This window comes from Venustampulla echinocandica (genome assembly GCF_003357145.1).
Source record: "Venustampulla echinocandica strain BP 5553 chromosome Unknown scaffold_8, whole genome shotgun sequence".
Taxonomy (NCBI): Eukaryota; Fungi; Ascomycota; class Leotiomycetes; order Helotiales; family Pleuroascaceae; genus Venustampulla; species Venustampulla echinocandica.
This window is the reverse complement of record NW_022474213.1, coordinates 54,623-77,418: the sequence shown is the minus strand read 5'-3', so window position 1 is coordinate 77,418 and position 22,796 is coordinate 54,623. Positions and strand designations below refer to the sequence as shown.

Sequence of the window (22,796 nt, the reverse complement as noted above, 5' to 3'; positions counted from 1 at the left end):
ATACCATGCCGTCACTTACTATGTATATACACATCCTACCTATTTGCAAAACCACATACCTTTCATTAACTATAATGCTAACCTCGGGTTGGCAGGGCCTAATAGAATGCAGTGACTTGACAGCTAACCTAGATCCATCTTTGAGAGGGCGCATCAGGAGACTCCGCCTCTGGTTTTGATTTCTCCTTTTCTTGGCAGGCGGCGCTGTGGTCTGCTCTTTGGGTAGCTCTCTATTACAGAGCTTTTTTATACCATAGCCGGTCGTGGTACTAGAGTCCGAGGGTGATTTCGGGTTTTAGCTTGGATTTTGAATTAGATCAGAAACCGGGTATTTCTACAATGCCACGTTCACGGCATCCGGCACACGGGTCGCGGGTATCGTTGTAGAAAGGTGTAAGTAGAAGCCAGTCTAGATGTAGGGGCCGAAGAGCTGGGCTAGGGCGTGTGATGTGATACATGTGATAGCCATCTAAGACTTCCCCCCTTTTACCACGCGGCTTCTCGAATGATTTGTGAGTTAAGTTTATACAGCGAGTGGGGCAGCATCTCTTCATTTCCAAGATTCACATGCAAAACAGTAAACACAACCCTCCGTACCATGCAGAGTAATAGCTCCTTTTGGGTTAATTTGTTTTTTGTATTTGAAACATTTTTTTTTGATACATTGCGTATGCCGAGGTCACTCATCTAATACCATCACCCCTCCGCAAAATTCTAGGGGGTTTCTCTATAATAAAGCCTTGTTTAATAAAACCCTAATACCCCACCGCGATGCGATGCGATGCAATAATAACCTCCCAAATTCCGTAATACTACAACAAAGGAAAAGGGACATACACGTCAGTGAGACAGCAGAGCAGAGCGCGGTTGGTTTACGAAGAGGACTTCTGGTCCGCCTCTTTCTTAGTACCTTCCGCCTCCTCCCGCTGGAGCTCCTCGCCCTCCTTGCTGGCTTCAACAGATTCATTGACTTGTTTGTCAGCTGAAGCCTCGTTGGCTCCAGCTTCGATTCTGTGCTCCTCCTTGTCATCAATATCCTCGTCGTCACGGGGGGTAGCTCTGCCCGTTTCCTTGTTCTCTTCGTCTTGCTCGTTCTCCTCCTCGATGAGGTCTTGCTGCTCCTTGAGGACTTCGAGACGTTGCTTATTGGTTGCAGCGCCCTCGGCATTGTGGACCTCAAGCTCGATCTCGTGGAAGAGCTCCTCTGGGATGGAGGATAGGACGCCCGTGAGTGCATCGATTTGCGTGTTGAACTCGTCGGTCTCCACACCTTGCTGGGCATACATGAACGCATTGCTCAATACCAAGAGTGTGGAAGGCACGCCGTATTTGAGACGGAGATCTAGCCAAGATTGCAGTTCATCCCGGAGTGCACCGGGCGAAACGCCGTGACTCCGAATACCGCGGCTTTGGCAGGCGACTTGAAGCTCTGGAACTGATAAGCTGTCGACACCCTCGTAACTGATAGCACGATCGTCGCGCTTGATCTGTCTCATGCGATGACGAACTTGGTACCGAAGCATCATATCGGTGCCGAAGGTATTGAGGTTCATATATCTGCACATCCCAACAAGTTGTGGTCTAGACAGATTGTCCAAGGTCAAATCATCTTTGAAGATCTTGCAGACCTTGATAACATCCGACGGTGTAGGTGTTTCTCCAGTGGAACGGACCTTCCGGAAGAACTCGGCAAACTCCTCCTTTTGCGCGTTGGCAGGGCTTAACGGAAGGCCGGTCTCTTTCAGAGTGTCGCGGAGGAAGCTGCTAACCTCCTTTCTGGTAGCCCTGAGGTTTGTCGCTTTTGTATCCTTCGATTTCTGCCCCTCATACGTGCTGGGGAGGAGATTGGGGAATAATTTCAGGGCAACGGGGAGAAGCAGCTCGGCGAAGGGCACGAGGATGAAAACCGAGAACGGGACCAGCCGGCCAATGTCTTGCACCGTCCGCTGTAGTTGCCGATGTTCTCTCCGGCTGAGTTCGTAGCCCGCCATCATCTTCGCGGCCAGTCGAGTACTAATCCTGACTTCGGTTGCCAGCAACTTGGTCCCGTCCCAGTAATGCAACACCTCCTTTTTGACTTTTTGCATCAGGGTCAATTTCTTCTCCTCCTTCTTCTTAACTCCCTTCTCCTTTGCCCCAGCTAGCTCTGACAATGACACCGCCTCCGTAGCATCTGTTTTGGGAACCGCCGTGGGTCCATCGTTAGGAGTCAATCCTATCCCCGGCTTCTCGCCCAATTTTGCGGCCTCCTTGGAGGGCGCCTTGATGACGTTATTGTCCTTGAGAGGCTTCTTGGCTTGTTCGGCATTGAACCCTGGCGGAGGCCCGGCGGGAGGCCCGCTTGAAGTATGTGTATCGGTCGAAACTCCACGGCGAGGAATCAAAATAGCCAGGGCGGGAATGTGCGTTGGCAAGTTTCGAGTATTGCGACGGAGGTATGCGGTGTATGCGGAGGAAGGACCGGTTCGAGGAAAGGCACGAGCTGTAATACTGTCAGACGGCGCAAGCTTAGGGATACCCCTCAAGAAGGCAATACTAACCACTAGTCATGAGAGATGATGTTTGCGCCGCATTGCGGACGATTCTTGAAGAGGCACTCATGGTCGTCGGTGAGGCGATGTTGTCTTGTCAGCGAGACGGAAAGGAGGCGCGGGTTGGCGGCAGTATTCGAAGCAGGGTTGGACGGTGAAACTTAGGTGAACGGCATGGTGTCGATGGAATATGTAGATGTAGATAGATATGTGAGATGGAGGTGTGTGTTGTAGGTTGTAGGTGTAAGATTTCGTCGTAGACGCAGAAGTGCGCGGTGCCTTGAATCTTCCCACATGGGAGAAGTCGGGATCTGGAGGCGGGGTCACGTGGCCAGACGTGGACGAAAACACGTCAGCGTCAGCGTCGACAAATATGAAAAAATGAGCTGTTCAACTCAACATACGAAGCATCGATTAATTCTACGAATAGTCATGTCTGCTGGCATTTAGACCTCCCAAACCCCCGAATTATCCGCATTTCTGTATCTCTTTTGTGCATCAAAGATCGACCATATTATGATACCAAACCTACCTTTGCCCTAGGTACCTGCAGTACCTAGGTATGATACCATACCTAGGGTAAGCCCATACCAAGGCAAAACCAAGCAAAGTCTAATTATTATTGTTCGCCTCCCAGGGGTAACTAATAAGCAAGTGCTAATTAATCAATCAGTGCTAGCAACAACTGATCCTCAACGCCGGTTCTCAGCTCCTCAACCGATCCCTCGGCGATAAGCAGCCAAGCCCCGGATAAGGCAAAAAGGCCTGATGGTCTGTTGTTTTCTGTGTTTCTCCCCCGCGCCGGAGTTCGCTCGCTCGGTCCAAGCGAGGAATCCATCGCGTCCCTCTCGCTCGTGCGCTCCTCTCCTCATTCACATTTCACATTCGCATCCTCAACGCCGGTCCATATCTCCATCCATATATCCTTCTCCATCCCACCTTCATTCCCACTTCCACTTCCACTTCCACTTCCTCTCTCTCTCTCCATCTTCCTCTTCCTCCTCTATTCCTCCTCTCGTCTCTTTCACCCGTCGCTATCATGGATATCTCCTAGATCCCCCCCCAATTGGTAGCTGGAACGTCGACTTGCCTGCCAGGCGCAGGCGCATGCCCTATCGTTTGATCGCCACCCATTCTCATTCCACAAGACTCGGGGAACGCAACGCAAAATAGACTACAGAGCTTCGGAGCTATAATATTTCTTATCTATTCCAAGCAGGCAAATACCTGATGGCGAACAAAATTATGAACCTTTCGAGGGCTGCCCGCATCATTCTCGTTGGCGCCCCAGGTGTCGGGAAAGGAACACAGGCAGAGCGGCTGCTGCAAAGGTTTCCCCAGCTCTCAGTCATCAGCTCTGGGGATCTCCTCCGCGACAATGTGAAGAACCAGACCCCGCTCGGTATGTCATTCCCCTTCTCGTCATTCTTCAATGAGCCCCAGCTAACCTCCATCAAGGTATCAAAGCCGAGGGCATAATGAAGTCAGGGGAGTTGGTCCCCGACGCCATGATCCTCCGCCTCATCCTCCACGAGCTCAAGACTCGCGGGTGGCTCTTCCCCGCAGCTGGTACCCAACCCCTCACACTCTCCTCCGCCTCCATGTCCGCGCAAGAGTCCGACTTTAACATCGAAGACCACTTTGTGAACTCGCCATCCCTCGCAAACTTCGCCTCTCCCCCACAGACATCCGACGAACCCGCCGCCTCCTTCATCCTGGATGGCTTCCCACGAACCGCCGGCCAAGCCACCCAGCTCGACAACCTCATCCCCATGAACCTCGTCGTCTCCTTCAAAACACCCGTCGAGGTGATCCTGGAAAGAATAGCCGGTCGTTGGGTCCACCTCCCGTCGGGAAGGGTGTACAACACCACGTTCAATGCGCCTGTAGTTCCGGGGAAGGATGATATTACAGGGGAGCCGTTGTCGAAGCGCGCGGATGATGATGAGCAGACTTGGATCACGAGGCTGAAGAAGTTCGAGGAGACGAGCGAGCCGCTGTTAAATCATTATGCGAAGAAGGGGGTTTTGTGGGAGGTGGAAGGGAAGAGCAGTGATGAGATTTCACCAAAACTGTTTGAGCAGTTTGAGAGGACGTTTGTGAATTCGGCGCTGTGAGTAAGCCGTGGCCGGGGAAATGTCCGCCTCCAAGTCGGGAGAGCGTCGGACATCGTTCGTTTTTGGACGTATATATATATGACTGCTTTTGGTACGGCGTTTATTCGATGTGGTAATCTATCGAGGGGACGGGGTGTGTTTTAGGAGTACTACGTACTTGAGGTATAGTCGACATACCCACGATGTCCCTCAAGTTCAACAATTGAGCATACATCAATTCTATAAATATATTTTTAACATTACTTTCCTGTCCCCTTCAACTATCAGTAAAAGCGACTCACCTGCTATCTCAATACACTCTCTCCATATGCCCCTCTTGTAAGGGGCTCCGACCCTGTCCTACGCAGCGCAGTCCTAGACCAACACTACAAGCAAGAGCAATCCAACTATTGAGCGAGTCAAGTAGAATGGGGATATAGAGCCCGCAAGGTCTTCATGACAGTTATCACAAAGAATAGTACTAGAAAGGTATATATATTAACCCCGCACATCAGCCAACGTTTTCAGAGCCATGGGAAGAGAGACACGGCGACCATTACTCTCAGGACTTCATGGTGGATTACACTGAATGTGCCCATATACTACCACATGCGCTGGGTAATTTCGAACTTAACAGGACCCAGGAGGCCGAGAACGCAGCTCTGCCTTGCTACATTGAAAATTTAGGGTATACCAGGGCTGGTTAAACACCAAACCACCAACTCCAAGCATTTTCCTCTACACGCACCAATTATCACACTTCAAGATGTCTGCAAATACAGAAATATCAAAGGCTCTCAAGGAGGTTCGTCACGTTCCTTTTAGACCGTTTTGTGATCTGACCACCTTCAAGCTTAAAACCGCCATGAAGGCAGTTCTCGCCATGGACCCGACCGGTGGGGTGATTCTCCAAACCGCCCAGGAGAGTAACACATTTTTAGTACTATGCTTTGTGACAACTATCAAGGATATGACAAGTATCAAGACTGTGACAACTGTAAATTTAAATGACAGTCTGTAGTGTAAGTGACAGCTATACAAACACCCTTCCTGCACTGCAGCAGCTTCAAAAGAAAGGCGTGAGCTTTTCCAATTGATGTCTTCACCTAGAAGGACGGTTGTATCAGGGTGTCAGCTTACCCAGTATTAACTGATTCTGCTACTGGTACGGCTCCTGGTAAGGCACAAAAGGGCTAGCATCCTCATCCTCGTCCTCATCCGAGCCCTCAAACGGCGCCAAAATCCCCCGCAAGCGTCTCTGCATCTCGGCTTCCTCTCCTTGGAGAACCTCGCCTGGGCGGGGAGGCGGCGGCAGACCTCGTCTCACGTTCTCGTCCACACGCTCCCGCCAAGCCATACAGTCAAGACACCACTACGTTATATGTCAGATATAGATCGAGGCGTAAGGTAGGTTAGCACTTACCGGCTGGTGGTTGTTGTTTCGGCGTTGCGACTTCGAGAAGTACTGTGCGTGCTTAAACAAGCCGCACAGGTCATAGTCACGAGTAGAAAGGCAGTAGTTGCAACGCTCCAATCATTAGCGTAGTCTTAGGCGATTGATGGGAAGGGATACTTACACTGACATTGCCAAACCTGCGGCGTTGGTCGCTGTTGAAATCGGACGCAGGGCATCATTCGAGGCATATAACACATCGAATACTGTAAGGTATACATTATTAGCTATGGGCAGGAAGAGGGACAGAGTGTGGGTCTCATTCTCCTGGCCTTTCCACCAAGTGGCCAGGCACAACGCAGGGTCACGTCTCCTCACTCGCGCCAATCTCCGAACCTGCCACAATGTCTCTGTCCTCCCCCATAAATATCTTACTAGAATTGAGGTATTCAAGTCATGCGAATATCTCACTCCCGAACACTCAATAATTGAATACTAGATCCACACTTTCTGACATTAGTACTAGTATTACAAATGAGGAGTGAATTTCAGATATACCTTCTCGCTTGCTGATCGGGACCGAGGGACAGATTTCTTTTGGCGCTTCGCCGGTGGTGTATGCACTGACTGCTGTGGTGGAGATGATGAAGGTCCTGCGACGGGAGATGACTGTGGTGTCGATGAAGCCGAAACTGAAGCTGAAGCTAGCTCTTTTACAGTTTGATTCGCTATAAAATGTTAGATAGGTATTCAAAAATTCTGAAAGAACCCGAACTGCCCAGGTAGCCAACCTACAAATCCTTATTACATCATATATTTGTCCCGCAGCGATATAAACTATATTTGGGTTGATTTGCGCGGTCTGTACCAATAATAATAACGCCTCAAGGCTACATAACTGACAGGCGGCCCAGAAAATGCTGTGGGATATCTCCCAGTAACTGTTCCAGTTCCTGAAGGAGCACCAGACGGTCCGCACTGGTGAGGTTATAATCCTCATCCGTGGGTTGTCGGGATTGCTGGGAAGGCGGCATGGCTTGAGATGGGGAGGGGGGAGGCGCGCGCGTTATATGTGAACGTGTGGGAAAGGTGAGAGGGCGGTGGAGGGTTTGGTGGGAGGGGGAAGATGTGGAGGAAAGTTAGAATCGAGTTGGAATCAATGGTCCCTTTTCATAGCTGCTAAGCGAGCCACACCTCCCGGATTTACCTAGTGCAAATTTTAAGGGCGCTCATTATTCACTACCGATGGGGGCATTCACGGTTCTAAATACAATCACCAGTAGTGAATGTAGCGCAGTACTCGTAGCAACTCGCCGGGTAGGCAAGGTACCTGGGTAGTTATATGCCAGGCCGCTAAGCGCAAGGCGGTGGGTTAGCGACAGTTTTAAGCGGCAATAGCATTTATTTATCCTCTGGAGTCACTACTCTGTTGGAGGTACGTGAGACGTATTTTAGCCCGCAACTTAGGGAATCCGCTAGATTAAAGGCTAGTGCGCTATATTTGAGCCCTAATAAGCCTATAAAGCCCTGAAGGTCCTGTAGTTACCGCGACCTCTAGTTGCAGTGCAACCCCCCTATTCGTTAACTGAGGCGTAGCGTCAACCCTGTGAGGTGCAAGGCTTATGACTGCGACCTACTTCGTACAAAGTACGTAGACTATAATCTATGCCCTCAAATATTTAAGCCACCCTTGTTCGTGCTGCAACATATTTCCCTCCTAACTATACAAACCTCACTATTCGCCAAAATTCGTGCTGTCTGGACACGAAATTTCTCAATAAAGTGCACATACACTCTTATAATGGGCCAAATACAACAACAAAAGGCAATGCCAGTCACTCTTTCCGAAGTATATCCATCTATAAAATGGCCAGTCACTTTTCAAAAAGTGAATTCGTCCACGTAAGGTCTCATCTTCTTTAAATCACCATATACTAATAATAATAGCAGAGATATCTTTTCTCCGACCTTGAAAATACTTGTTGGTACAAGAAAAGAAGTGTTCTTCGTCCCTAAGTAAGTGAACAATGCCAAAATGGACTAATACCGGGCTCAGTTTCGGGAGACTATAAATTTGTATACATGAAACTTTTGTTGCTTTTTCACAGGCTATAAGGCTGTATCACATGATATTTGAGTTTTGGTGGTACCTTGAGCTTAACACTTACTAACTACTATTTTTATATAGGGACAGAATCTGTAGATCGTCCGGTTTCTTCCAAGGAGCCTGCAATAAACACTGGGAAAGCGGCAAAACCAACACAGTTACACTAGAAGTCTGTAGACCTTCTATCTTCGCAATCTTCCGGACTTGGCTGGAGTTCGGAGATATAAAAAGAGCGCCCCTGCTTATGAAAATTGTTGCCCTATATGAGGCTTCCAGCACTTCGAAAACAACCTTTCATTGGTCTTATGTTTATCAACTTCTCAAGTGTTATATTCTTGGCGATTTCCTGCTAGCGGAGGAGTTCCAAAATTCAGTTATGGATCATTTGATCAGAAGATGCGAGCTATCTGTTGAATGTTTCAAGTTGTGTGCAGGTCTGGATCACATGAGTATTAGTTATACAATGTCTAATACTCTTTCCCATTCTCCATTACGCCGAATGATCAAGGACTACTGGTCGGCATGTCTCGGTACAGAGAATACTATGAGGGACGAGATTCCCAAAGAGTTTTACCACGAGATATCTATGTACGCTTTTGTTGCATGGGAATAGGAGAGAATTAAAGGACCCGTGGGACGAAGATCGTTGTGTTTATCATAGTCACCGCGGCAAGCCAGAAAATTACTTTGTGTACCGAGAAACAATAAACAGGTTTTTTTTTTGAATTATAGTCCTTGATGCGGCGGCCGGTTTGTCCGTTACGTAATGGAGGTATGTCCAAAATCAGCAGGAGTAGACTGCTACTATCACCGACTCCCAAGTCACCTTACCTTCAATTGGCACCTGCACCTGCACCTGCACCCCGCTTGCCTCATTTATTCTATTGCAACTTACTTTGATTCCTCTCCTCGCTCTTCAGACGTCTTCCACCTTTCCACACCCACGAATAGCATCACTTGCCTAGTCTTGCGTCTATCCTATCCTCTGAGACATGACACAGACCGACGAGCACCACAAGGTGCCTGCCTTCGATGACATAGAAAGAGCACCAGTTCATCTCCATAAATGGAGAATTCAAATCGTTTTCCTTCTTCCTGAACTTCAAATCGGTCGCGAAAAGAAATCTACAATATACGTATTTCAATGTTCCTCGTGAGGTGTCACAATGTAGGAACTTGGAAGTGGTATATTAACAGTAGAATAGCATGAACTCCTTGACCTCGTCGTTCTCCGACCCTTGCTTGGGTAAGGGCTTCTTCTCTTTCCTTTTTTCATCCCCACTCCCTCTCATCCTATGCCATGACATTTCCAACTGTATTTAGAAAGACCGCTGATACTGGATTATCATTAAAATCTGCCAATACAAGATCATCATCTGAAACCGCTCAGCCCACAGCCTATGTCAACCAGACTGCTGAAGAGCTTGCCGAAGAGTTCACCTAGCATGAGAATGATAAGGATGTTCAGGAAGTTGTAAATAACAAGCGGAAACGGAGTAATCGGAATTTCCTCAATCTCACAAATGGCCATGATCAGGTTTGCCACCACTGGGAGTATCAGAAAGTAGTTCGAGCTCTTAACAGAGGAGAAATCCCTAGCGGAGCCTTGAAGATCTTCAAAAAGAGGCATGGCTATCTACATTTCAAATTCATAAGAGACATCATTACTATTCGGAACGGAACTCATATCAAGAAGGATGAACCAAATGGAGACAAACGGAAAGTCCTAACAGCAACAGCAACATCAACAGTGACAGCAACAGTGAAAGCAACAGTGACAGCAACAGTGACAGCAACAGTGACAGCAACAGTGACAGCAACAGTGACAGCAATAGTGGCAGTGATAGTAACAGCAATAGCAGCAAAAACAGGATCATCAGGTCCGCGGGGCCTCCAAGAGGGATAGGGGGGAGAGCATGCACATCTCGGGATCTCCGCACCTCCTCTGGGACATGGAGGCTGCGGTTTCGGGCTTTTCTCGCTGCTCGGCCAGGCATGTTGCAGTGTTCTATCACGCCACACGCGTTAGCAACATTACCTAGGTACGCCAGCCAGGCACAAGGCACTAGGCGCCTTTCAGACCCAAACAACGATCAATATCATCAAAATCAATAGATCTCGATAAATATCGATGAGTTTTTGACGGATCGTACGATGGCCCTAATGGAGATCGGATAGGGTTAAGCACTCACCTTAATGGATATGACGATGGGGTTGGCGAAGAGGAGAAGAGGAGAAGAGAAACGAAAAAAGTGGCGACGTGAAGGCAGGCGCACACTAAATCGGCATATATATATGTACTCCTAGAAATGCATTCAAACCCAACCAACTCCTTTCCCGCATTTTCAAAAAAACTCCCCATTAAATAATACATTATACACGACTGATAACTGCCGTCGCTAGAGGCATAGATTGTGCCTCGCATCCCGGGTATTGTGTTCTATCAAAGACTCCGTTATATGCTGGAGGGAAATAGATGGTGAAAATTTTATGCAGCGCTTCTTTTGATCAGTTGTTCTTTAGACATTCTTTCGTTTCCGGTGCGTCTCCTTCGGTGGCCGGTGCCTTGACTTCGGCTTGGATGTAGTCTCGGGGTCGACTTTCCAGAAATCAACTCCTCTTCAGATGTTCTGTTCTCATATATCGACTGAGGCGTAGCGCTGGTTTACGCTTGCTCTGGCGTCTCGGGTTCCGTATAGACTAGCATTTTGGTTTCTTGTGGTTCATCTGATTTATTCTCCTGCTCATTCGGCTCTTCAGTTTTCGGCTCTTCGTCCTTCGGCGCCTTGACAGGTATCTGGCTCTTGAACGGGTCTTCTTGGTCTTTATTGATCGGGATCCAGTCGAGCTTCTCGTCATCAAAACGATGGCTTCAGGAGATGGTTAGTTTGTAAATTACAAGGGGCTGATGGGTTGCTTACTTCTCGAATTCGGTCTGTGTCAGAGCCTTCTTTTTGTACTCGGCTTCTAAAACCTCCTTGTACGCAAAGGGAATTTTGGCAGGCGCTCCTTCAAAGAAAGTATCCCGCAGAGGGAAGATATACGAGTCCTAGTACACGTTAACGATATTTTCGTTACGTGGTGTAGGAGCCAACATACCCGATATTCATGCCCATCCTTGCAACTCAACATACCCTCCCCGGCTGGATGTGTTGTATTATATCTCGCCGTGGTGATATCGATGAACAAGCCACTCGTCGTATCGACCCATCTTGCATCAATCACATTCAGCCAATCCGACTGTTCCCGATTTACGTGGTTTGGGTTGATCTCGAGCATGTAGTGTCGGCCATCCGTGATGCGGGGCGTTTTGTAGTGGAAAACTGTCATGTTGTAATAGGCAGCAAGATAATTCATCGACCCTTCGGAGACCTGGACATCGGCATCCGAATCCCATGGTAGGATCTGCAGAGCTTCGTTAGTTACAGCATTGGTGTATACACAAGCAGATCGTACTTTGCGGTTCCACCACCAACCAAGCAACGTGCCGTGCATCAGCCACGTCTCAACCCCGATGTCTGCCATTGTAGCTAGGTACGTCTGAACAAGGTTTGAAAGCGCTTGCTTCCGCTCCTGATAGCCTAATGTTTCTTCTGCGAATCTATAGTAAAAGGGTCTGTTAGCCATGCGATAGCATAACACCGGATTTCGGATCGCACAAGGATTCCGTACCTGCCATCATAATGCGGATGGAATCTAGACGGTGACACAAATTTGTTAGCATCAGAACCCTATTTCCAAAACCTTATATCCTCCATGCAAAGCAAGCGGCTAAATGCGGGTCCCTCGAGGGCGATACATACATGCTTTCATCTATCGAAGGGGACGGTCCGTTAGTCTCCTATCCAGATTGGTAGTTCAGGGGCATTGACTCACGAAAATATTTCTCGACCGGGTCGCCGGCCTTGCCACTCATGTCCTTGCGCAAATTTGTCCGCACGCTGAAGAAGTCGGCATCGCGTCTCTTGATAGCTAGCGCCGATACCACTGAGAGGGTCGTAGGGAGGAACAGGAGCCACGAGAGGCGCATTGTCGTGTGTTGATGTGTGGTTTATGGTCGCGTGCGTGGTTACGGTACGCGGGCCTGCGAGATCTGAACAATTTGAAAGGCTTGGGCTTGGCAATGAAATATTCTCGTATTTGGCCGCACCGCTGATGCCTCGCTCGATATGATGAAGACTGGAGTATAACCTGACTGGCGGGATATATGGGCGGCAAGTTGGGTGGCGGTATGCTCTTTATATCGGACGACAGAGCAATGTTCCCCACAAACGCGTGGAATGCTGGGCTACTTATCCAAGGGCGACCTGGCCAGGGGAAACGCTTGGGTTGTAAAGAAGCTAAAGCAAGATAGTGGACACTAGTTGAAAGGGAGTCTTGCGGCGGGAGGCATGGGCATGAATCTCCAGTAGATAGCCGTTGGATGGCAGAAGGAGATAGTTGTGGGGGCAATTGGTCGAGGGATTCGTAACGACTGTGGTTATTGGATAGTCCGGACAGAGGAATAATGTATGTTTTGATCAACGAAATAAATAGAAAGGTAGGAGGAATCCCCATGCGGGTCTATCCATCCGAAAGAAATTCTTGACTTGGCACGTTTGTAGTTTGTAACGGGCGGCTTTGCAATATTAGCAGATCACCATCCTTGAGGCGAGACACGCGAGCAAACACCACTGACAGGTTTGGCTGATGACGAACGTCTGTTCCAGGTGAACCGGAATCCGGTTACCGGCGTCTCAGAGTCTCCTGGCCCGCTCCGAGCGTCCTTGGTGCTGCAGGGGGGCTTTTGACAGTTCTAGATCTGTATCAACCCTTTTGACGCGTCCTTCTCGAGTTGTGAGTTGTGAGTTCTGAGGTGTGCCGTTATGCGGCTGTACAGTTATACGGCTGTGCTTTCCAAGGATGCCGCTCCCCAGTGCTTTGTGGCACTACTACCACGGACAAGTAACCAGTATCACACCCTCCTATATTCGAGTACTATACAAAACGCATATACCGTAACCCTCTCTAAGCACTTCAAAGTACGAAGCCGCCAAAGCCCAGAGCCAAAGTCCACAGCCTCCAGCGATGTCGCTATTCAACTTGCGAACAAAATATCACGTCCACCAAAACTCGAGCCCCTTGGTGGCGTAAGGACGCGTAAGCTCTTTCCACAACCCGGGAGCCACATAAGCTTTTTGGCGCATGCTTTGACGAGCCTTGGCAAAGCTTGGTTCTCTCCCAAAGGCCCAATTTACCCAATCCTTCAGCCCGCTTCCTGCTTCCCGGGTCTCGACTCAAGTGATTCGCAGGTTTGTCTGAGCACAAGCCACGTGTGTAATAAGACAGACAATCATTTTCGAGGTTAAGTGATACAGGTGGGCGAGAATCAGCAGCTCCACGCGAGTTGGGGGCTGTCCTGCACACCTCGAAATAGATAGCTTCGCCTCTTCTTACTAGTTGAGGCTGGCAAAGATAGGATCAAGTACGATTAAAATCAAAGGGGAAGAAATCCCACCTGTGAACGCGCGGCGGTCTGGATCTGGTACCGTCCACTTTTCAATATATGCATGGGCACGCAAAGTCGACTACGACTCCAGCCCCGTAGGGTGCGGAGGCTCCTCTCCATCTCCATTAGAGGAAGGGAGTACGAGGCGGTGTTTTGAAAAAGGCGCGTGGAGTTACGTTTTTTTGGCTGCCGGGTCTAGATCCTTCTAACTACCTATCGTTTCTTAACTTCCTTGCCCCCGTGGACTTGTGGAGTGGCTTTTGAAGGAATATGTTAATATATCATGCTCCAATCTAGCTTTATTAGTAGAATATGTCTCATTTAGAGAGGGGTTTATTTGAATGCTGGAACCCTCACTTCGGAGTTCCGCCTATGCCCTCCTGGTATCGCTCTATACACCGCTCTCTACTCTCCTTATGTGGCACAATCCTCTCTGAGTATCCCGCTAATCTAGCCTCCTCCCCCTTACCACGTCCGTACGGATCATGAACTGCCCTTCCTCCAATCCCCTCCAACTCCTTAACCCAGGTCCGAATATACACACCATCGGCATCAAACTTCTCACTCTGTAGCAGCGGGTTGAAAATGCGAAAATAGGGCTGGGGATCCACGCCCGTTGAGGCACAGTATCCCCACCCTCCATTGTTCGAAGCGAAATCGCCGTCGATAAGGTGTTCCATGAAGTAGCGCTCGCCCATTCGCCAGTCGACGAGAAGATGTTTGGCCAGGAACGATGCGGCAATCATCCGGCACCGGTTGTGCATGTAGCCGCAGTGCCTCAACTGACGCATAGCTGCGTCAACGATGGGATATCCAGTTCGGCCGGCGCACCAAGCCTCGAAGTGGGCGGGATTGTACTCCCATTCAATGTTGCTGTACGTTGCCTTCCAGGGCTTGTTCATGCATATGTATGGCCAGTGGGCCAAGACATGTTTGTAGAAGTCCCGCCAACCAATTTCGCGAATCCACGTTTGCATGCCGGTGCTTCCACCGTCGAGCCTCGGCGTGTGACTATGGGCGAGCGCCGAGGAGACTGCCGTACGCGCGTTGAGAGTGCCGCTGGCGAGATGGACACTGAGAGCGGAGGTTGCTGCAACTCCAGGAAGGTCCCTCTGCGCAATATAAGACCCAATACGCTCTTCGCAGAATTTGTTAAGCCGTCTATGAGCTTCATGCTCCCCTGCTGGCCACATTGAGCTAAACCGCTTCTTTTCCTCATCACTTAATTTCTTTCCGTCGGGTGCGTCCGGTATCTTGCTTTCAAATAGATCTGCGAACCTATCCCTTGCACTGTCAGGATTCATGCCGGGTGGCTCGAAAATATCTAGTACATGGCCATTGCCGTGGATATACGCAATCCAGGACCGGAACCAAGGGGTAAAGACAGAATATTGCTTCCCCGTAGAATTCTCGATCTCTCCAGCGGCGACGACACATGTATCGGGCACAACATCCATTGCAATGTCATTTTCTAGACATGATCGTACCAGTCCCGCCTCCCTTCGTAGCTCATCGACTTCGTATTCCATGTTTGCAAATAAATGGCTTGCTCCCCACTCCTTGAGCAGTTCCACTATCCGACCGGGTATGGCCTTTCGCTTCTCGACCGTCGCTATATGTAGTGGTATATTCAGTTGTGCTAATACCTCCTTTAACACCTCCAATGTCCGCAGAATAAAGTCCACTCGCGCAGGGGCTGTTAAATGCGCCTCGAAGTCTTGAGGGCTAACGATATACATCGCAATCAACGGGACGCCCTTTTCCTTCGCTTTCTCACTCGCCATATGCAAAGCCTTATTATCTCGCGTTCTCAAATCGCTCTTGAACCAGTGCACGACGGCTCCTTTGACTTCAATTGCTTGTCGCTGTGATTCTGTTTCTGAAAGCGCGGATTGGAGCACTTCTATCGGCCGAGGAAGCTCATCGTTGTTGTATGCAGTTGCTCGCGCATTCGACATCTCCGGGGGATAGAATTTCCGTAGGACGATGCCATTATCTTCTGCCTTTTGCGCATTGAAATGCGGTTGGCGAAGAGGGTCCGGGGATTCGCGGGTGATTTTCGACTTCTTGGAGCAGGATCCATTGGTAGTTGTGGCCTCTGGCGAAGTTGAGGCCCTCCGTTTTCCATCAGATATTGTAGATTTCACAGGATCCATGGCTAAATTGGAGGTAGAGAAGAAAAAATTCCGAATTGATGATAAGCATCGATGGGCCTGATACCCATGGACTTTGATCTTCAAAGGCAATTTGCATAAAATTCGCATGAACTGTAGAAAACCATCGCATTAGCGAAGGCAATGCTAGGAATGAAAGGAAAGCAGTTCTCTAAATGGTGGTACAAAAAAAGGAATGCTAGGAATATTGGTCCCCGATTTCTAGGTTGTCTCAAGTCTTGTACGTCACCACTTTGGTACCGGATCGGTCGCTTCCGCAAGGGCGACAAATCAGCGACCAGCGGATCGGCGCCCAAGAAAGTGTAATTTGAGGAGCCAGCCAACCCTAAATCTCTTTGTTTATAATGTCTAACCACAAGGAATCTCTACCGGCTATAGCTTTTATAGTACCCGATCTGGATGATCTGTATCAAGAAATCATAGCACCTTGTGGGCACTTCTTGCGAGGGCGTAATACTCAACTCATATAGAGAACTTGCTCATTTACTGACTTGGAATACAGAGCATAGCCCCATCTAGGGCTTGAAGTCTTACTCCTCGATGCCTTCCCGATATAGCTAAAAACCTTTGGTAGATAAGGCGGCGCTTTGGATTGCGGATGCAGAGGTGTCTGTTAAAGGCTGTCCGCTAGATGTGGCACTACCATCACAGGATTGGATCTAAACGTTATGCGAATCTAAAGATGGTTACTGGCCATCAATTATCAAGGCAAGCAGCTTGATGAGTATTAAAATTGACAGGCATTAGCCAGAGATTACAATGTTTCAGTCCAGGTATTCTTGCATTGCTCCTTTACTGGATACGTTTCGAGAATCCCGATCGCAAAGATTCCTGTTGTATTATACCAACGATCATTCAAGTCATGTCCGGCCCGTATCTGTGCTCCGACGAGACGCTCAAACGCCACAGCTCTTCAGAAGGCTAGAATTGCATCGATCTTCGGCTACGTAGCTATCGAAATAGCAATCTGGCTCCTCGAACAAAGGGCCACCCTGGAGTGGGGACGAGGAGTTTCGAACAGCCGTTCATTTTTCTCGAATCCAGTTGGCATATCACAAACACACAATATGCATGCGATTCTGGGAAAGGTCGTTGAATTTTCTATCGCGTGCGAAGAGTGACTATCTCGGCAAGGGCCAAATCCAGCCTATTGTTCTCCATCGGTATCCTTATTCCGAACTAATTCCCAGTGCAACCCAGACCATAACCGCAAATCTGTAGTTGAATGATTAGCACAATATCCCCAGCCTCAAGTCGACCTTTCATACCCGAAGGAACTCCTCAAATATGCATTTATCGCTGGCTGCTTCCGCTCCACACATTCTTCAGCAGACCATCCCGTTGTGCCAATCTGTTCAAAGAATCATCTGACTCTCCCATCGCGCGGACGAAACCGCAGAGTGCGTAGACTTCGCTCTCGCCCGTAAGACGGCCATTCTCATCAACCTTTGCGACGGCGATTTGGACGGAGGCATGGTCCTTAGCCTTGATGATGCGGTTGGTGGCGCTGCATTTGCGGGGGACGTAGCTGTGAGATTCAAATGTTAACTTTTGACGATCTTCATCGCGATTTCGCAAAGCGCTGGGAAAGTTCCGGGGGGCTTACAGGTCGACGAGTTCACCCTTGTCGTTTTCCATATTGGCGGTATTTGTGACGGAGAGGAATTGAGGTCACTGGTGGTCGATGGAGGCTTGAAGGTTGTAGATTTGCGCGGAACGAGTATTTCGACGTCGTTTTTTCGTGGGGTGGAATTCAGGGCTAAGCGGCTTAAGCGAAGCAACCCGAGTCACGTGGCGAGGCGGTATTTTGGCGTCAACTCGGACCGTCGAACGCCCGCGATTTCCTCATTTGGACGACATAAACATTGATAGCACCAAGCACCAAGAGCCGTCTTGTCAACAAAATTATTATTCTTTACCAAACTCTAATGGGATGTGACAATTAACGGCAACTACAGTACATTACCGCCCCTTTCCGAGTTGCGCCTGGCTCAAGGCCCATTGGATGGCTTTCAAAATGGCGTCAGCGGACACCTTAATGCTGCCTTCTTCGCCTCTGAAGCAATTCGCAACATATAATATGTCCTCCTCACCCACGTTCCTGTCGCCAAACGAGATCTTCAAGCGCAACACCGCTGTTATGACCACTGGAGGTCGAAGTACACCAATTCCTCAACGCGATGTCGCCTCGTTTACTAGCACAGCAGCGCTGTTGAAGAAGTCCTCACTCGACGACCTCGAGTCCTCCGATTACTCTGGTCCCAATAACCACACATCCAACTATTTCAACGCCCCAAAACTTGCAAAATCCAAACTGAAGGCCTTGAGCGTGAGTGACGAACCGATTACCGAAATCGTCACGAAAGCCCAACGAAAGACAGCCCCCCCAAAGGCAGAAGACGATAATGATGCGCCAAAAGTCAAGAAGGTGCGGAAACCACGAGCGAAAAAGGCTGAGGAGTGCGAAGGCGGAATTGGCCCTGTGAAGAAAGCCCCTGTGCGCAAACCCCGGTTGAAGAAGGCGGAGAAGGAAACGACTGAGGATAGGCCCGGGAAAGAAAAGCCAGTACGAAAAGCAAGAACAAAAAAGTCGGAGGGTGCTTCTCAGACAAAGATACCAAAGGGCCAAGTCATAAAAGCCTCCGTTAGTACGACGTTGGGCAAGCATGATGGAACACCTAAATCGAAAGAGGCGGAATTAGTGCGGGTGATATCTCCCGACCCATTTTCAGATTCTCTTGATTATGGTTTAGCCATGGCAGTTAGCAGACGTACTGGCTGGACGCCGCCGTCGAATTTGGCCAAGGCAAATTTAATAAAGCAAGCCCCGACCCCTACAGAGCCAGGGCATGTTTTACCTGCATCAGTCGTGCCGGACGGCGAAAATAAAGGCTTCCATGACCTCTTCCATAGCTTTAGATTTGCCCAGAGCGGGGCTAAACCCGTCGGAACGAAGGAGTTGGATGGCGAGGGAACAAGAAAGCGGAAACTCATTGAGTTAGTTCAAACCACTGTATCATCAGCAACGGCAGCTGCCACTACACCGAAACCGAAAGCACCTAAGAAGAAACCTAGGACTATCACCGATCAAGCTACATCTGCTTATGCAGAAGAGCATGCGGAAAGCTTGCCTGGTGCTCCAGCACCACTGCTCCAATACTTGCCCTGCCAAATCAACGATAACGATACCAGCGATGCGTTCAAGATACCGCGAAAGCCACGTTCACAGCTTCCGCCCAAGAGAATTTCAAAGGCTAAGAAAGGAAGCGCCGAAGCCCCAATTCTACTTTCACCTGAATCAGCATTGAAGCAGGTTGGGCATCAAGATTTCGTATTTGGCACCTCCAGTCAACTTGCACGGGAGACTTCGCCAACTCTTCTCCGAGATTTACATGATGCGATGCAAGCTTCAAACCAAATCGACTACGACCCATTTACGGATTGGATGGATGAGCCAGCTTCCCCAGCTTCTCTGAAGCCCCCAGGAAGGACAGTATCGTCTGCCAAAAGAACTCTGTGGTCTGCCGGGGCGCGTGATGCCACTGGTAATTTGTTGGATGTGGAAGTAATTGACATCGTAGACTCGCCAATGGCCATGAAGGTAGATGATAAAAAAACAGCTAGGCCGAATAGTACCCGTTCTTTACCCGGCTCCGAAGAGATATGGCACGATATCGAGGATATTATCGAGTCCTTACCCGAAAATTCAGAACCTAGAGAGCCACCGCTTAAGGGTGCCTTTGCAGCGGAAACGGCAACCATACCGATAGTGTCGACTGATCCGCCGAAGAGTGCGACATCCAGGTTACAATCTACAAAGTCCGCACAAACATCCAAACCAAATGATGCGCCTCTTAGTGCCACTCAGTCATCCACCACATCTGCGAGACATGAAGATTACCAAATGCCAGATTTTGACTCCTACACCACTATTCAATTAACAAAGGAGCTAGCATCATATCGCTTTAAACCTGTGAAGCGCCGTGAACAAATGATTACACTGCTTGAAAAGTGTTGGGAAAGTAAAACTAGGACAGCTCTGGGATCCTTGGGGCTCAACGCCGCGCCCTTGTCTCCAACCAAGCCAGTAATGACGATACCTCCGCCATCCAGCCAGGTCAGCCCTGAGTCCCCAAAGCGGCCTCGAGGCAAGCCAAAAAGTAACAGCGCCGTAACTACTGCAGTTTCAGCTACCCAGTCGAAGACAAAAGGAAAGGTTGGCCGACCAAAGGCAACGGAGAAAACAAAAGCTCCTGACTTAAATAGCGATGTACCACTATCAAGACCTCGAACACCCAAAAAGTCAAAATCGACAGCTAGCCGACCTATCGATGAAATCTATGACTCCGATCCACCAACACCATCACCGCCTCGCCGCCGACCCTCTCAAATAGGATCACAGTTGCCTCTTAAACTCTCGAGTACTGTTGACGGCGATGTTGCGGCCCTCACGCCGGAGTCATCACAAGCGCCACTTTTCACACACATAACCCGTGCAATCAAAATTTCCCCACGTTCGAAAGATCCCCTGAAGCCGAGCTGGCAAGAGAAAATACTACTATTTGACCCTATTGTAGTTGAAGATCTATCGACGTGGCTGAACACCGGCGCCTTAGAAAAGGTGGGTTGGGATGGAGAGGTGAATCCAAAGGAAGTAAAGCAATGGTGTGCTAGTAAGAGCATATGCTGTCTGTGGAAGGAGAATCTGCGTGGCGCTACCAGAAGTCATATGTGATTATGGCCGTGACTGTGTTGGATATTATATCGCTGGTTATATTGGATTGTACATAACCAGCCGCACTGAGAGCCTTAAGAGTAGGTCTTCTAGCCCGCAGCAATCTACCTATATCCTTTATACAAAATGGCAAGTTCTAATCTGTATCGCCCCAGCGCAATGCTGCACCCTCCTATGTACAAAATCTATAGAGGGAAGAGGCTAAGTCTAAAGCTTTACCTTCGCCGCGGCTCTTTCCTCCTCTAAAACCTCTTCCTTCATTCTCACCTCCACATCCCTTGGCCCATTTTTACCAAACTTCACAAGAACAACTCTCTTCTCATCTCCCCTCCTCTTACTTCCTTTCAGTTCCGGTCCAGGCTTATCAAGAGCAAGTACACTCCGCCCATCACTCTTCCTAAGCATCAATCCCACCGGACTCATCACTTTATCCGCCCACTTCACCCCTTTGCCATCGCCATCCGTTTCAAGGAACTCCATCACGGCAGAGCGCTGCGCTTGTAGCTCAGTGGTTGACAGAGGCGCACTCGAAGGTGTGAGGAACGTGCACAGGAGATGTATTAGGTAGAACTGTGGCGGGAAAAGTATTATCTCGTTCCTTGTTGCGAGGTCGAGCCAGCGCGTACAGGGTGCGAAGAGCGCTGTAGTGTGCTCGAGACCGCCGTCGGAAGTTGGGACGTGGATTACTGTTTTGGCGGCCGGGGATGATTGAGTGAGCGGGAGGAAGTAGACGTACATCTGGGTTGTGAAGCGTTTGGGGAGGTTGGCGGGCGTGACCCAACGGGTGAAGGGGATTAGGGAGTCTGGGTTTAGAGTCAGTGATTAACTCAAATTAAAAGAATCGTCAATGATAATGATAGAAATGGGATAGGGGAAGGGTAGTTATTATACCAGAATCAACAACTCCTCCTATTGACTCGACCCATTCTGCGAATTTTAATTTCCCAGCATGAATCGCCTTCCTAGCTTTATCTCTCGTTTCCGCATCAACTTCTAACAAATCTCCACTCTGGTCGCCCTTCTTCTTCACTAATAAAAGCCCACTTTCCTCGAAGCATTCCCTAATGGCACCAAGTCTATATGCAGGGCCATCAACATGCCGTTGCTTGTCATCTGGCAGGGGAATCTCCCCGTCTTGCGACGAAGAGAGGTTACCGCCGGGGAAGACGTGTGCGGATGCGAAGGAGCTGGAGTTTTGGACCCGGCGGAGGAGCAAGATTTCATTGGTGGGGGATATGAGGAGGATACTAATGATTGAGTGTTAGAATAGTGATTTGAGCATAAGAAGACGCCAAGTAGAAATAGGAGGGGAAGGGGGGGGGNGGGGGGGAGAACTGTACATGCCTTGAACTGGGACGCGGTTCTGGGGATTGTTTCTTTGGTGAAGGTTTCGAGGACATGTATTGCTTCTCCAGCTCTGGGCGTGGCGACGGGGCCATGGCTGCTGCTACCTGGCGGCTACTGGACGATGTATCTGAGGTGCTTGCAGCTCTGGAATTTCGAGGAATTGTAACCGATTGGTAGCTTTGGGCTTGGATGTGAATAAGCTTATTGCAATCTGCGCCTGCCAAGTTCCGGATCACGGTGGCGATTGGAGGATGAGAGAATAATATAAAACCAGCTTTAGGGAGGCCTCTTGTAAGGTGAGGAGACAAATGATTGAGTAACATTGGCTGGCATTTAAACAATCGAGCAATGGCAATAATCTTATACTCGATGTCTGTGGTTTTGGATAAGCGGTAGGGATAGCAGTAAGGGTCCGTCTCTAAGCGGGGGTCTTAATCTGTGCCGAAATCTGGGGAAGCCGAGGTTCGAGTCCGCCCCTGTCAGCCTGTGAAGGCAATACGGGTCCCGTAGCACCGGTACTGTACATGAACCACCGTTTAGCGTTGTCACTAAATACCTAGGTAAGCAGGTTGGCCTAAAGTGCCTAGGTATCTAGGTACCTATTTATAGTCCCTGCTCTTTTTAATATTATGGTTCTTAAGCTTCTACGAAGGTACAGCGGTTAAGTATTCGTATAGCACTAGCAGGGGTCAACCCAAAGCTACGAAAACAACACTTTGTAACTTTTGCAAACCACAACTAWTTTTTTTTGTTTCAACACTAGCATAGTCCTCATTAGAAGGATAGAGTGCTTACAATTTTTCTCGATTTTCCTATGTGTTGTGGTTGCGATGCAGGGTTGAGATGTTCGGACCCCTGCTAGCGCTATACGAATACTTCACCACTGTACCTTCGTAAGGAGAGATCCATGCCTACGTACATCACA

The 22,796-nt window shown here is 49.1% G+C and overlaps 9 protein-coding genes across 9 annotated transcripts; 3 read left to right on the top strand and 6 right to left on the bottom strand.

Moving 5' to 3' along the window:
* Positions 1 to 872: 872 nt before the first annotated feature.
* On the bottom strand, positions 873 to 2,601 carry BP5553_08400 (LETM1-domain-containing protein; the record flags this gene model as incomplete). Its single annotated transcript, XM_032017023.1, has 2 exons — positions 873 to 2,482; positions 2,541 to 2,601. The coding sequence occupies 2 exons, from the start codon at positions 2,599 to 2,601 to the stop codon at positions 873 to 875; spliced, it is 1,671 nt and encodes a 556-aa protein (XP_031866454.1).
* A 1,160-nt stretch (positions 2,602 to 3,761) lies between these two features.
* BP5553_08399 (GTP:AMP phosphotransferase, mitochondrial) lies at positions 3,762 to 4,648 on the top strand (the record flags this gene model as incomplete). Its single annotated transcript, XM_032017022.1, has 2 exons — positions 3,762 to 3,933; positions 3,990 to 4,648. The coding sequence occupies 2 exons, from the start codon at positions 3,762 to 3,764 to the stop codon at positions 4,646 to 4,648; spliced, it is 831 nt and encodes a 276-aa protein (XP_031866453.1).
* A 745-nt stretch (positions 4,649 to 5,393) lies between these two features.
* On the top strand, positions 5,394 to 5,648 carry BP5553_08398 (uncharacterized protein; the record flags this gene model as incomplete). The annotated part of the gene is made up of 2 exons (XM_032017021.1): positions 5,394 to 5,432; positions 5,481 to 5,648. 2 exons carry the CDS (start codon positions 5,394 to 5,396, stop codon positions 5,646 to 5,648), a joined length of 207 nt encoding a protein of 68 aa, XP_031866452.1.
* A 138-nt stretch (positions 5,649 to 5,786) lies between these two features.
* Positions 5,787 to 7,054, bottom strand: BP5553_08397 (uncharacterized protein; the record flags this gene model as incomplete). The annotated part of the gene is made up of 5 exons (XM_032017020.1): positions 5,787 to 5,999; positions 6,051 to 6,155; positions 6,207 to 6,286; positions 6,579 to 6,748; positions 6,924 to 7,054. 5 exons carry the CDS (start codon positions 7,052 to 7,054, stop codon positions 5,787 to 5,789), a joined length of 699 nt encoding a protein of 232 aa, XP_031866451.1.
* A 2,445-nt stretch (positions 7,055 to 9,499) lies between these two features.
* BP5553_08396 (uncharacterized protein) lies at positions 9,500 to 12,157 on the bottom strand (the record flags this gene model as incomplete). The annotated part of the gene is made up of 8 exons (XM_032017019.1): positions 9,500 to 9,675; positions 9,846 to 10,135; positions 10,797 to 10,997; positions 11,049 to 11,176; positions 11,227 to 11,532; positions 11,584 to 11,728; positions 11,787 to 11,823; positions 12,004 to 12,157. 8 exons carry the CDS (start codon positions 12,155 to 12,157, stop codon positions 9,500 to 9,502), a joined length of 1,437 nt encoding a protein of 478 aa, XP_031866450.1.
* A 1,811-nt stretch (positions 12,158 to 13,968) lies between these two features.
* Positions 13,969 to 15,771, bottom strand: BP5553_08395 (putative Deoxyribodipyrimidine photo-lyase; the record flags this gene model as incomplete). The annotated part of the gene is made up of 1 exon (XM_032017018.1): positions 13,969 to 15,771. One exon carries the CDS (start codon positions 15,769 to 15,771, stop codon positions 13,969 to 13,971), a length of 1,803 nt encoding a protein of 600 aa, XP_031866449.1.
* A 1,311-nt stretch (positions 15,772 to 17,082) lies between these two features.
* Positions 17,083 to 17,427, bottom strand: BP5553_08394 (40S ribosomal protein S21; the record flags this gene model as incomplete). Its single annotated transcript, XM_032017017.1, has 2 exons — positions 17,083 to 17,317; positions 17,396 to 17,427. 2 exons carry the CDS (start codon positions 17,425 to 17,427, stop codon positions 17,083 to 17,085), a joined length of 267 nt encoding a protein of 88 aa, XP_031866448.1.
* Positions 17,428 to 17,806: 379 nt separating this feature from the next.
* On the top strand, positions 17,807 to 20,524 carry BP5553_08393 (uncharacterized protein; the record flags this gene model as incomplete). The annotated part of the gene is made up of 1 exon (XM_032017016.1): positions 17,807 to 20,524. The coding sequence occupies one exon, from the start codon at positions 17,807 to 17,809 to the stop codon at positions 20,522 to 20,524; it is 2,718 nt and encodes a 905-aa protein (XP_031866447.1).
* A 207-nt stretch (positions 20,525 to 20,731) lies between these two features.
* On the bottom strand, positions 20,732 to 21,963 carry BP5553_08392 (Uncharacterized protein; the record flags this gene model as incomplete). The annotated part of the gene is made up of 3 exons (XM_032017015.1): positions 20,732 to 21,327; positions 21,416 to 21,771; positions 21,860 to 21,963. The coding sequence occupies 3 exons, from the start codon at positions 21,961 to 21,963 to the stop codon at positions 20,732 to 20,734; spliced, it is 1,056 nt and encodes a 351-aa protein (XP_031866446.1).
* Positions 21,964 to 22,796: the final 833 nt, after the last annotated feature.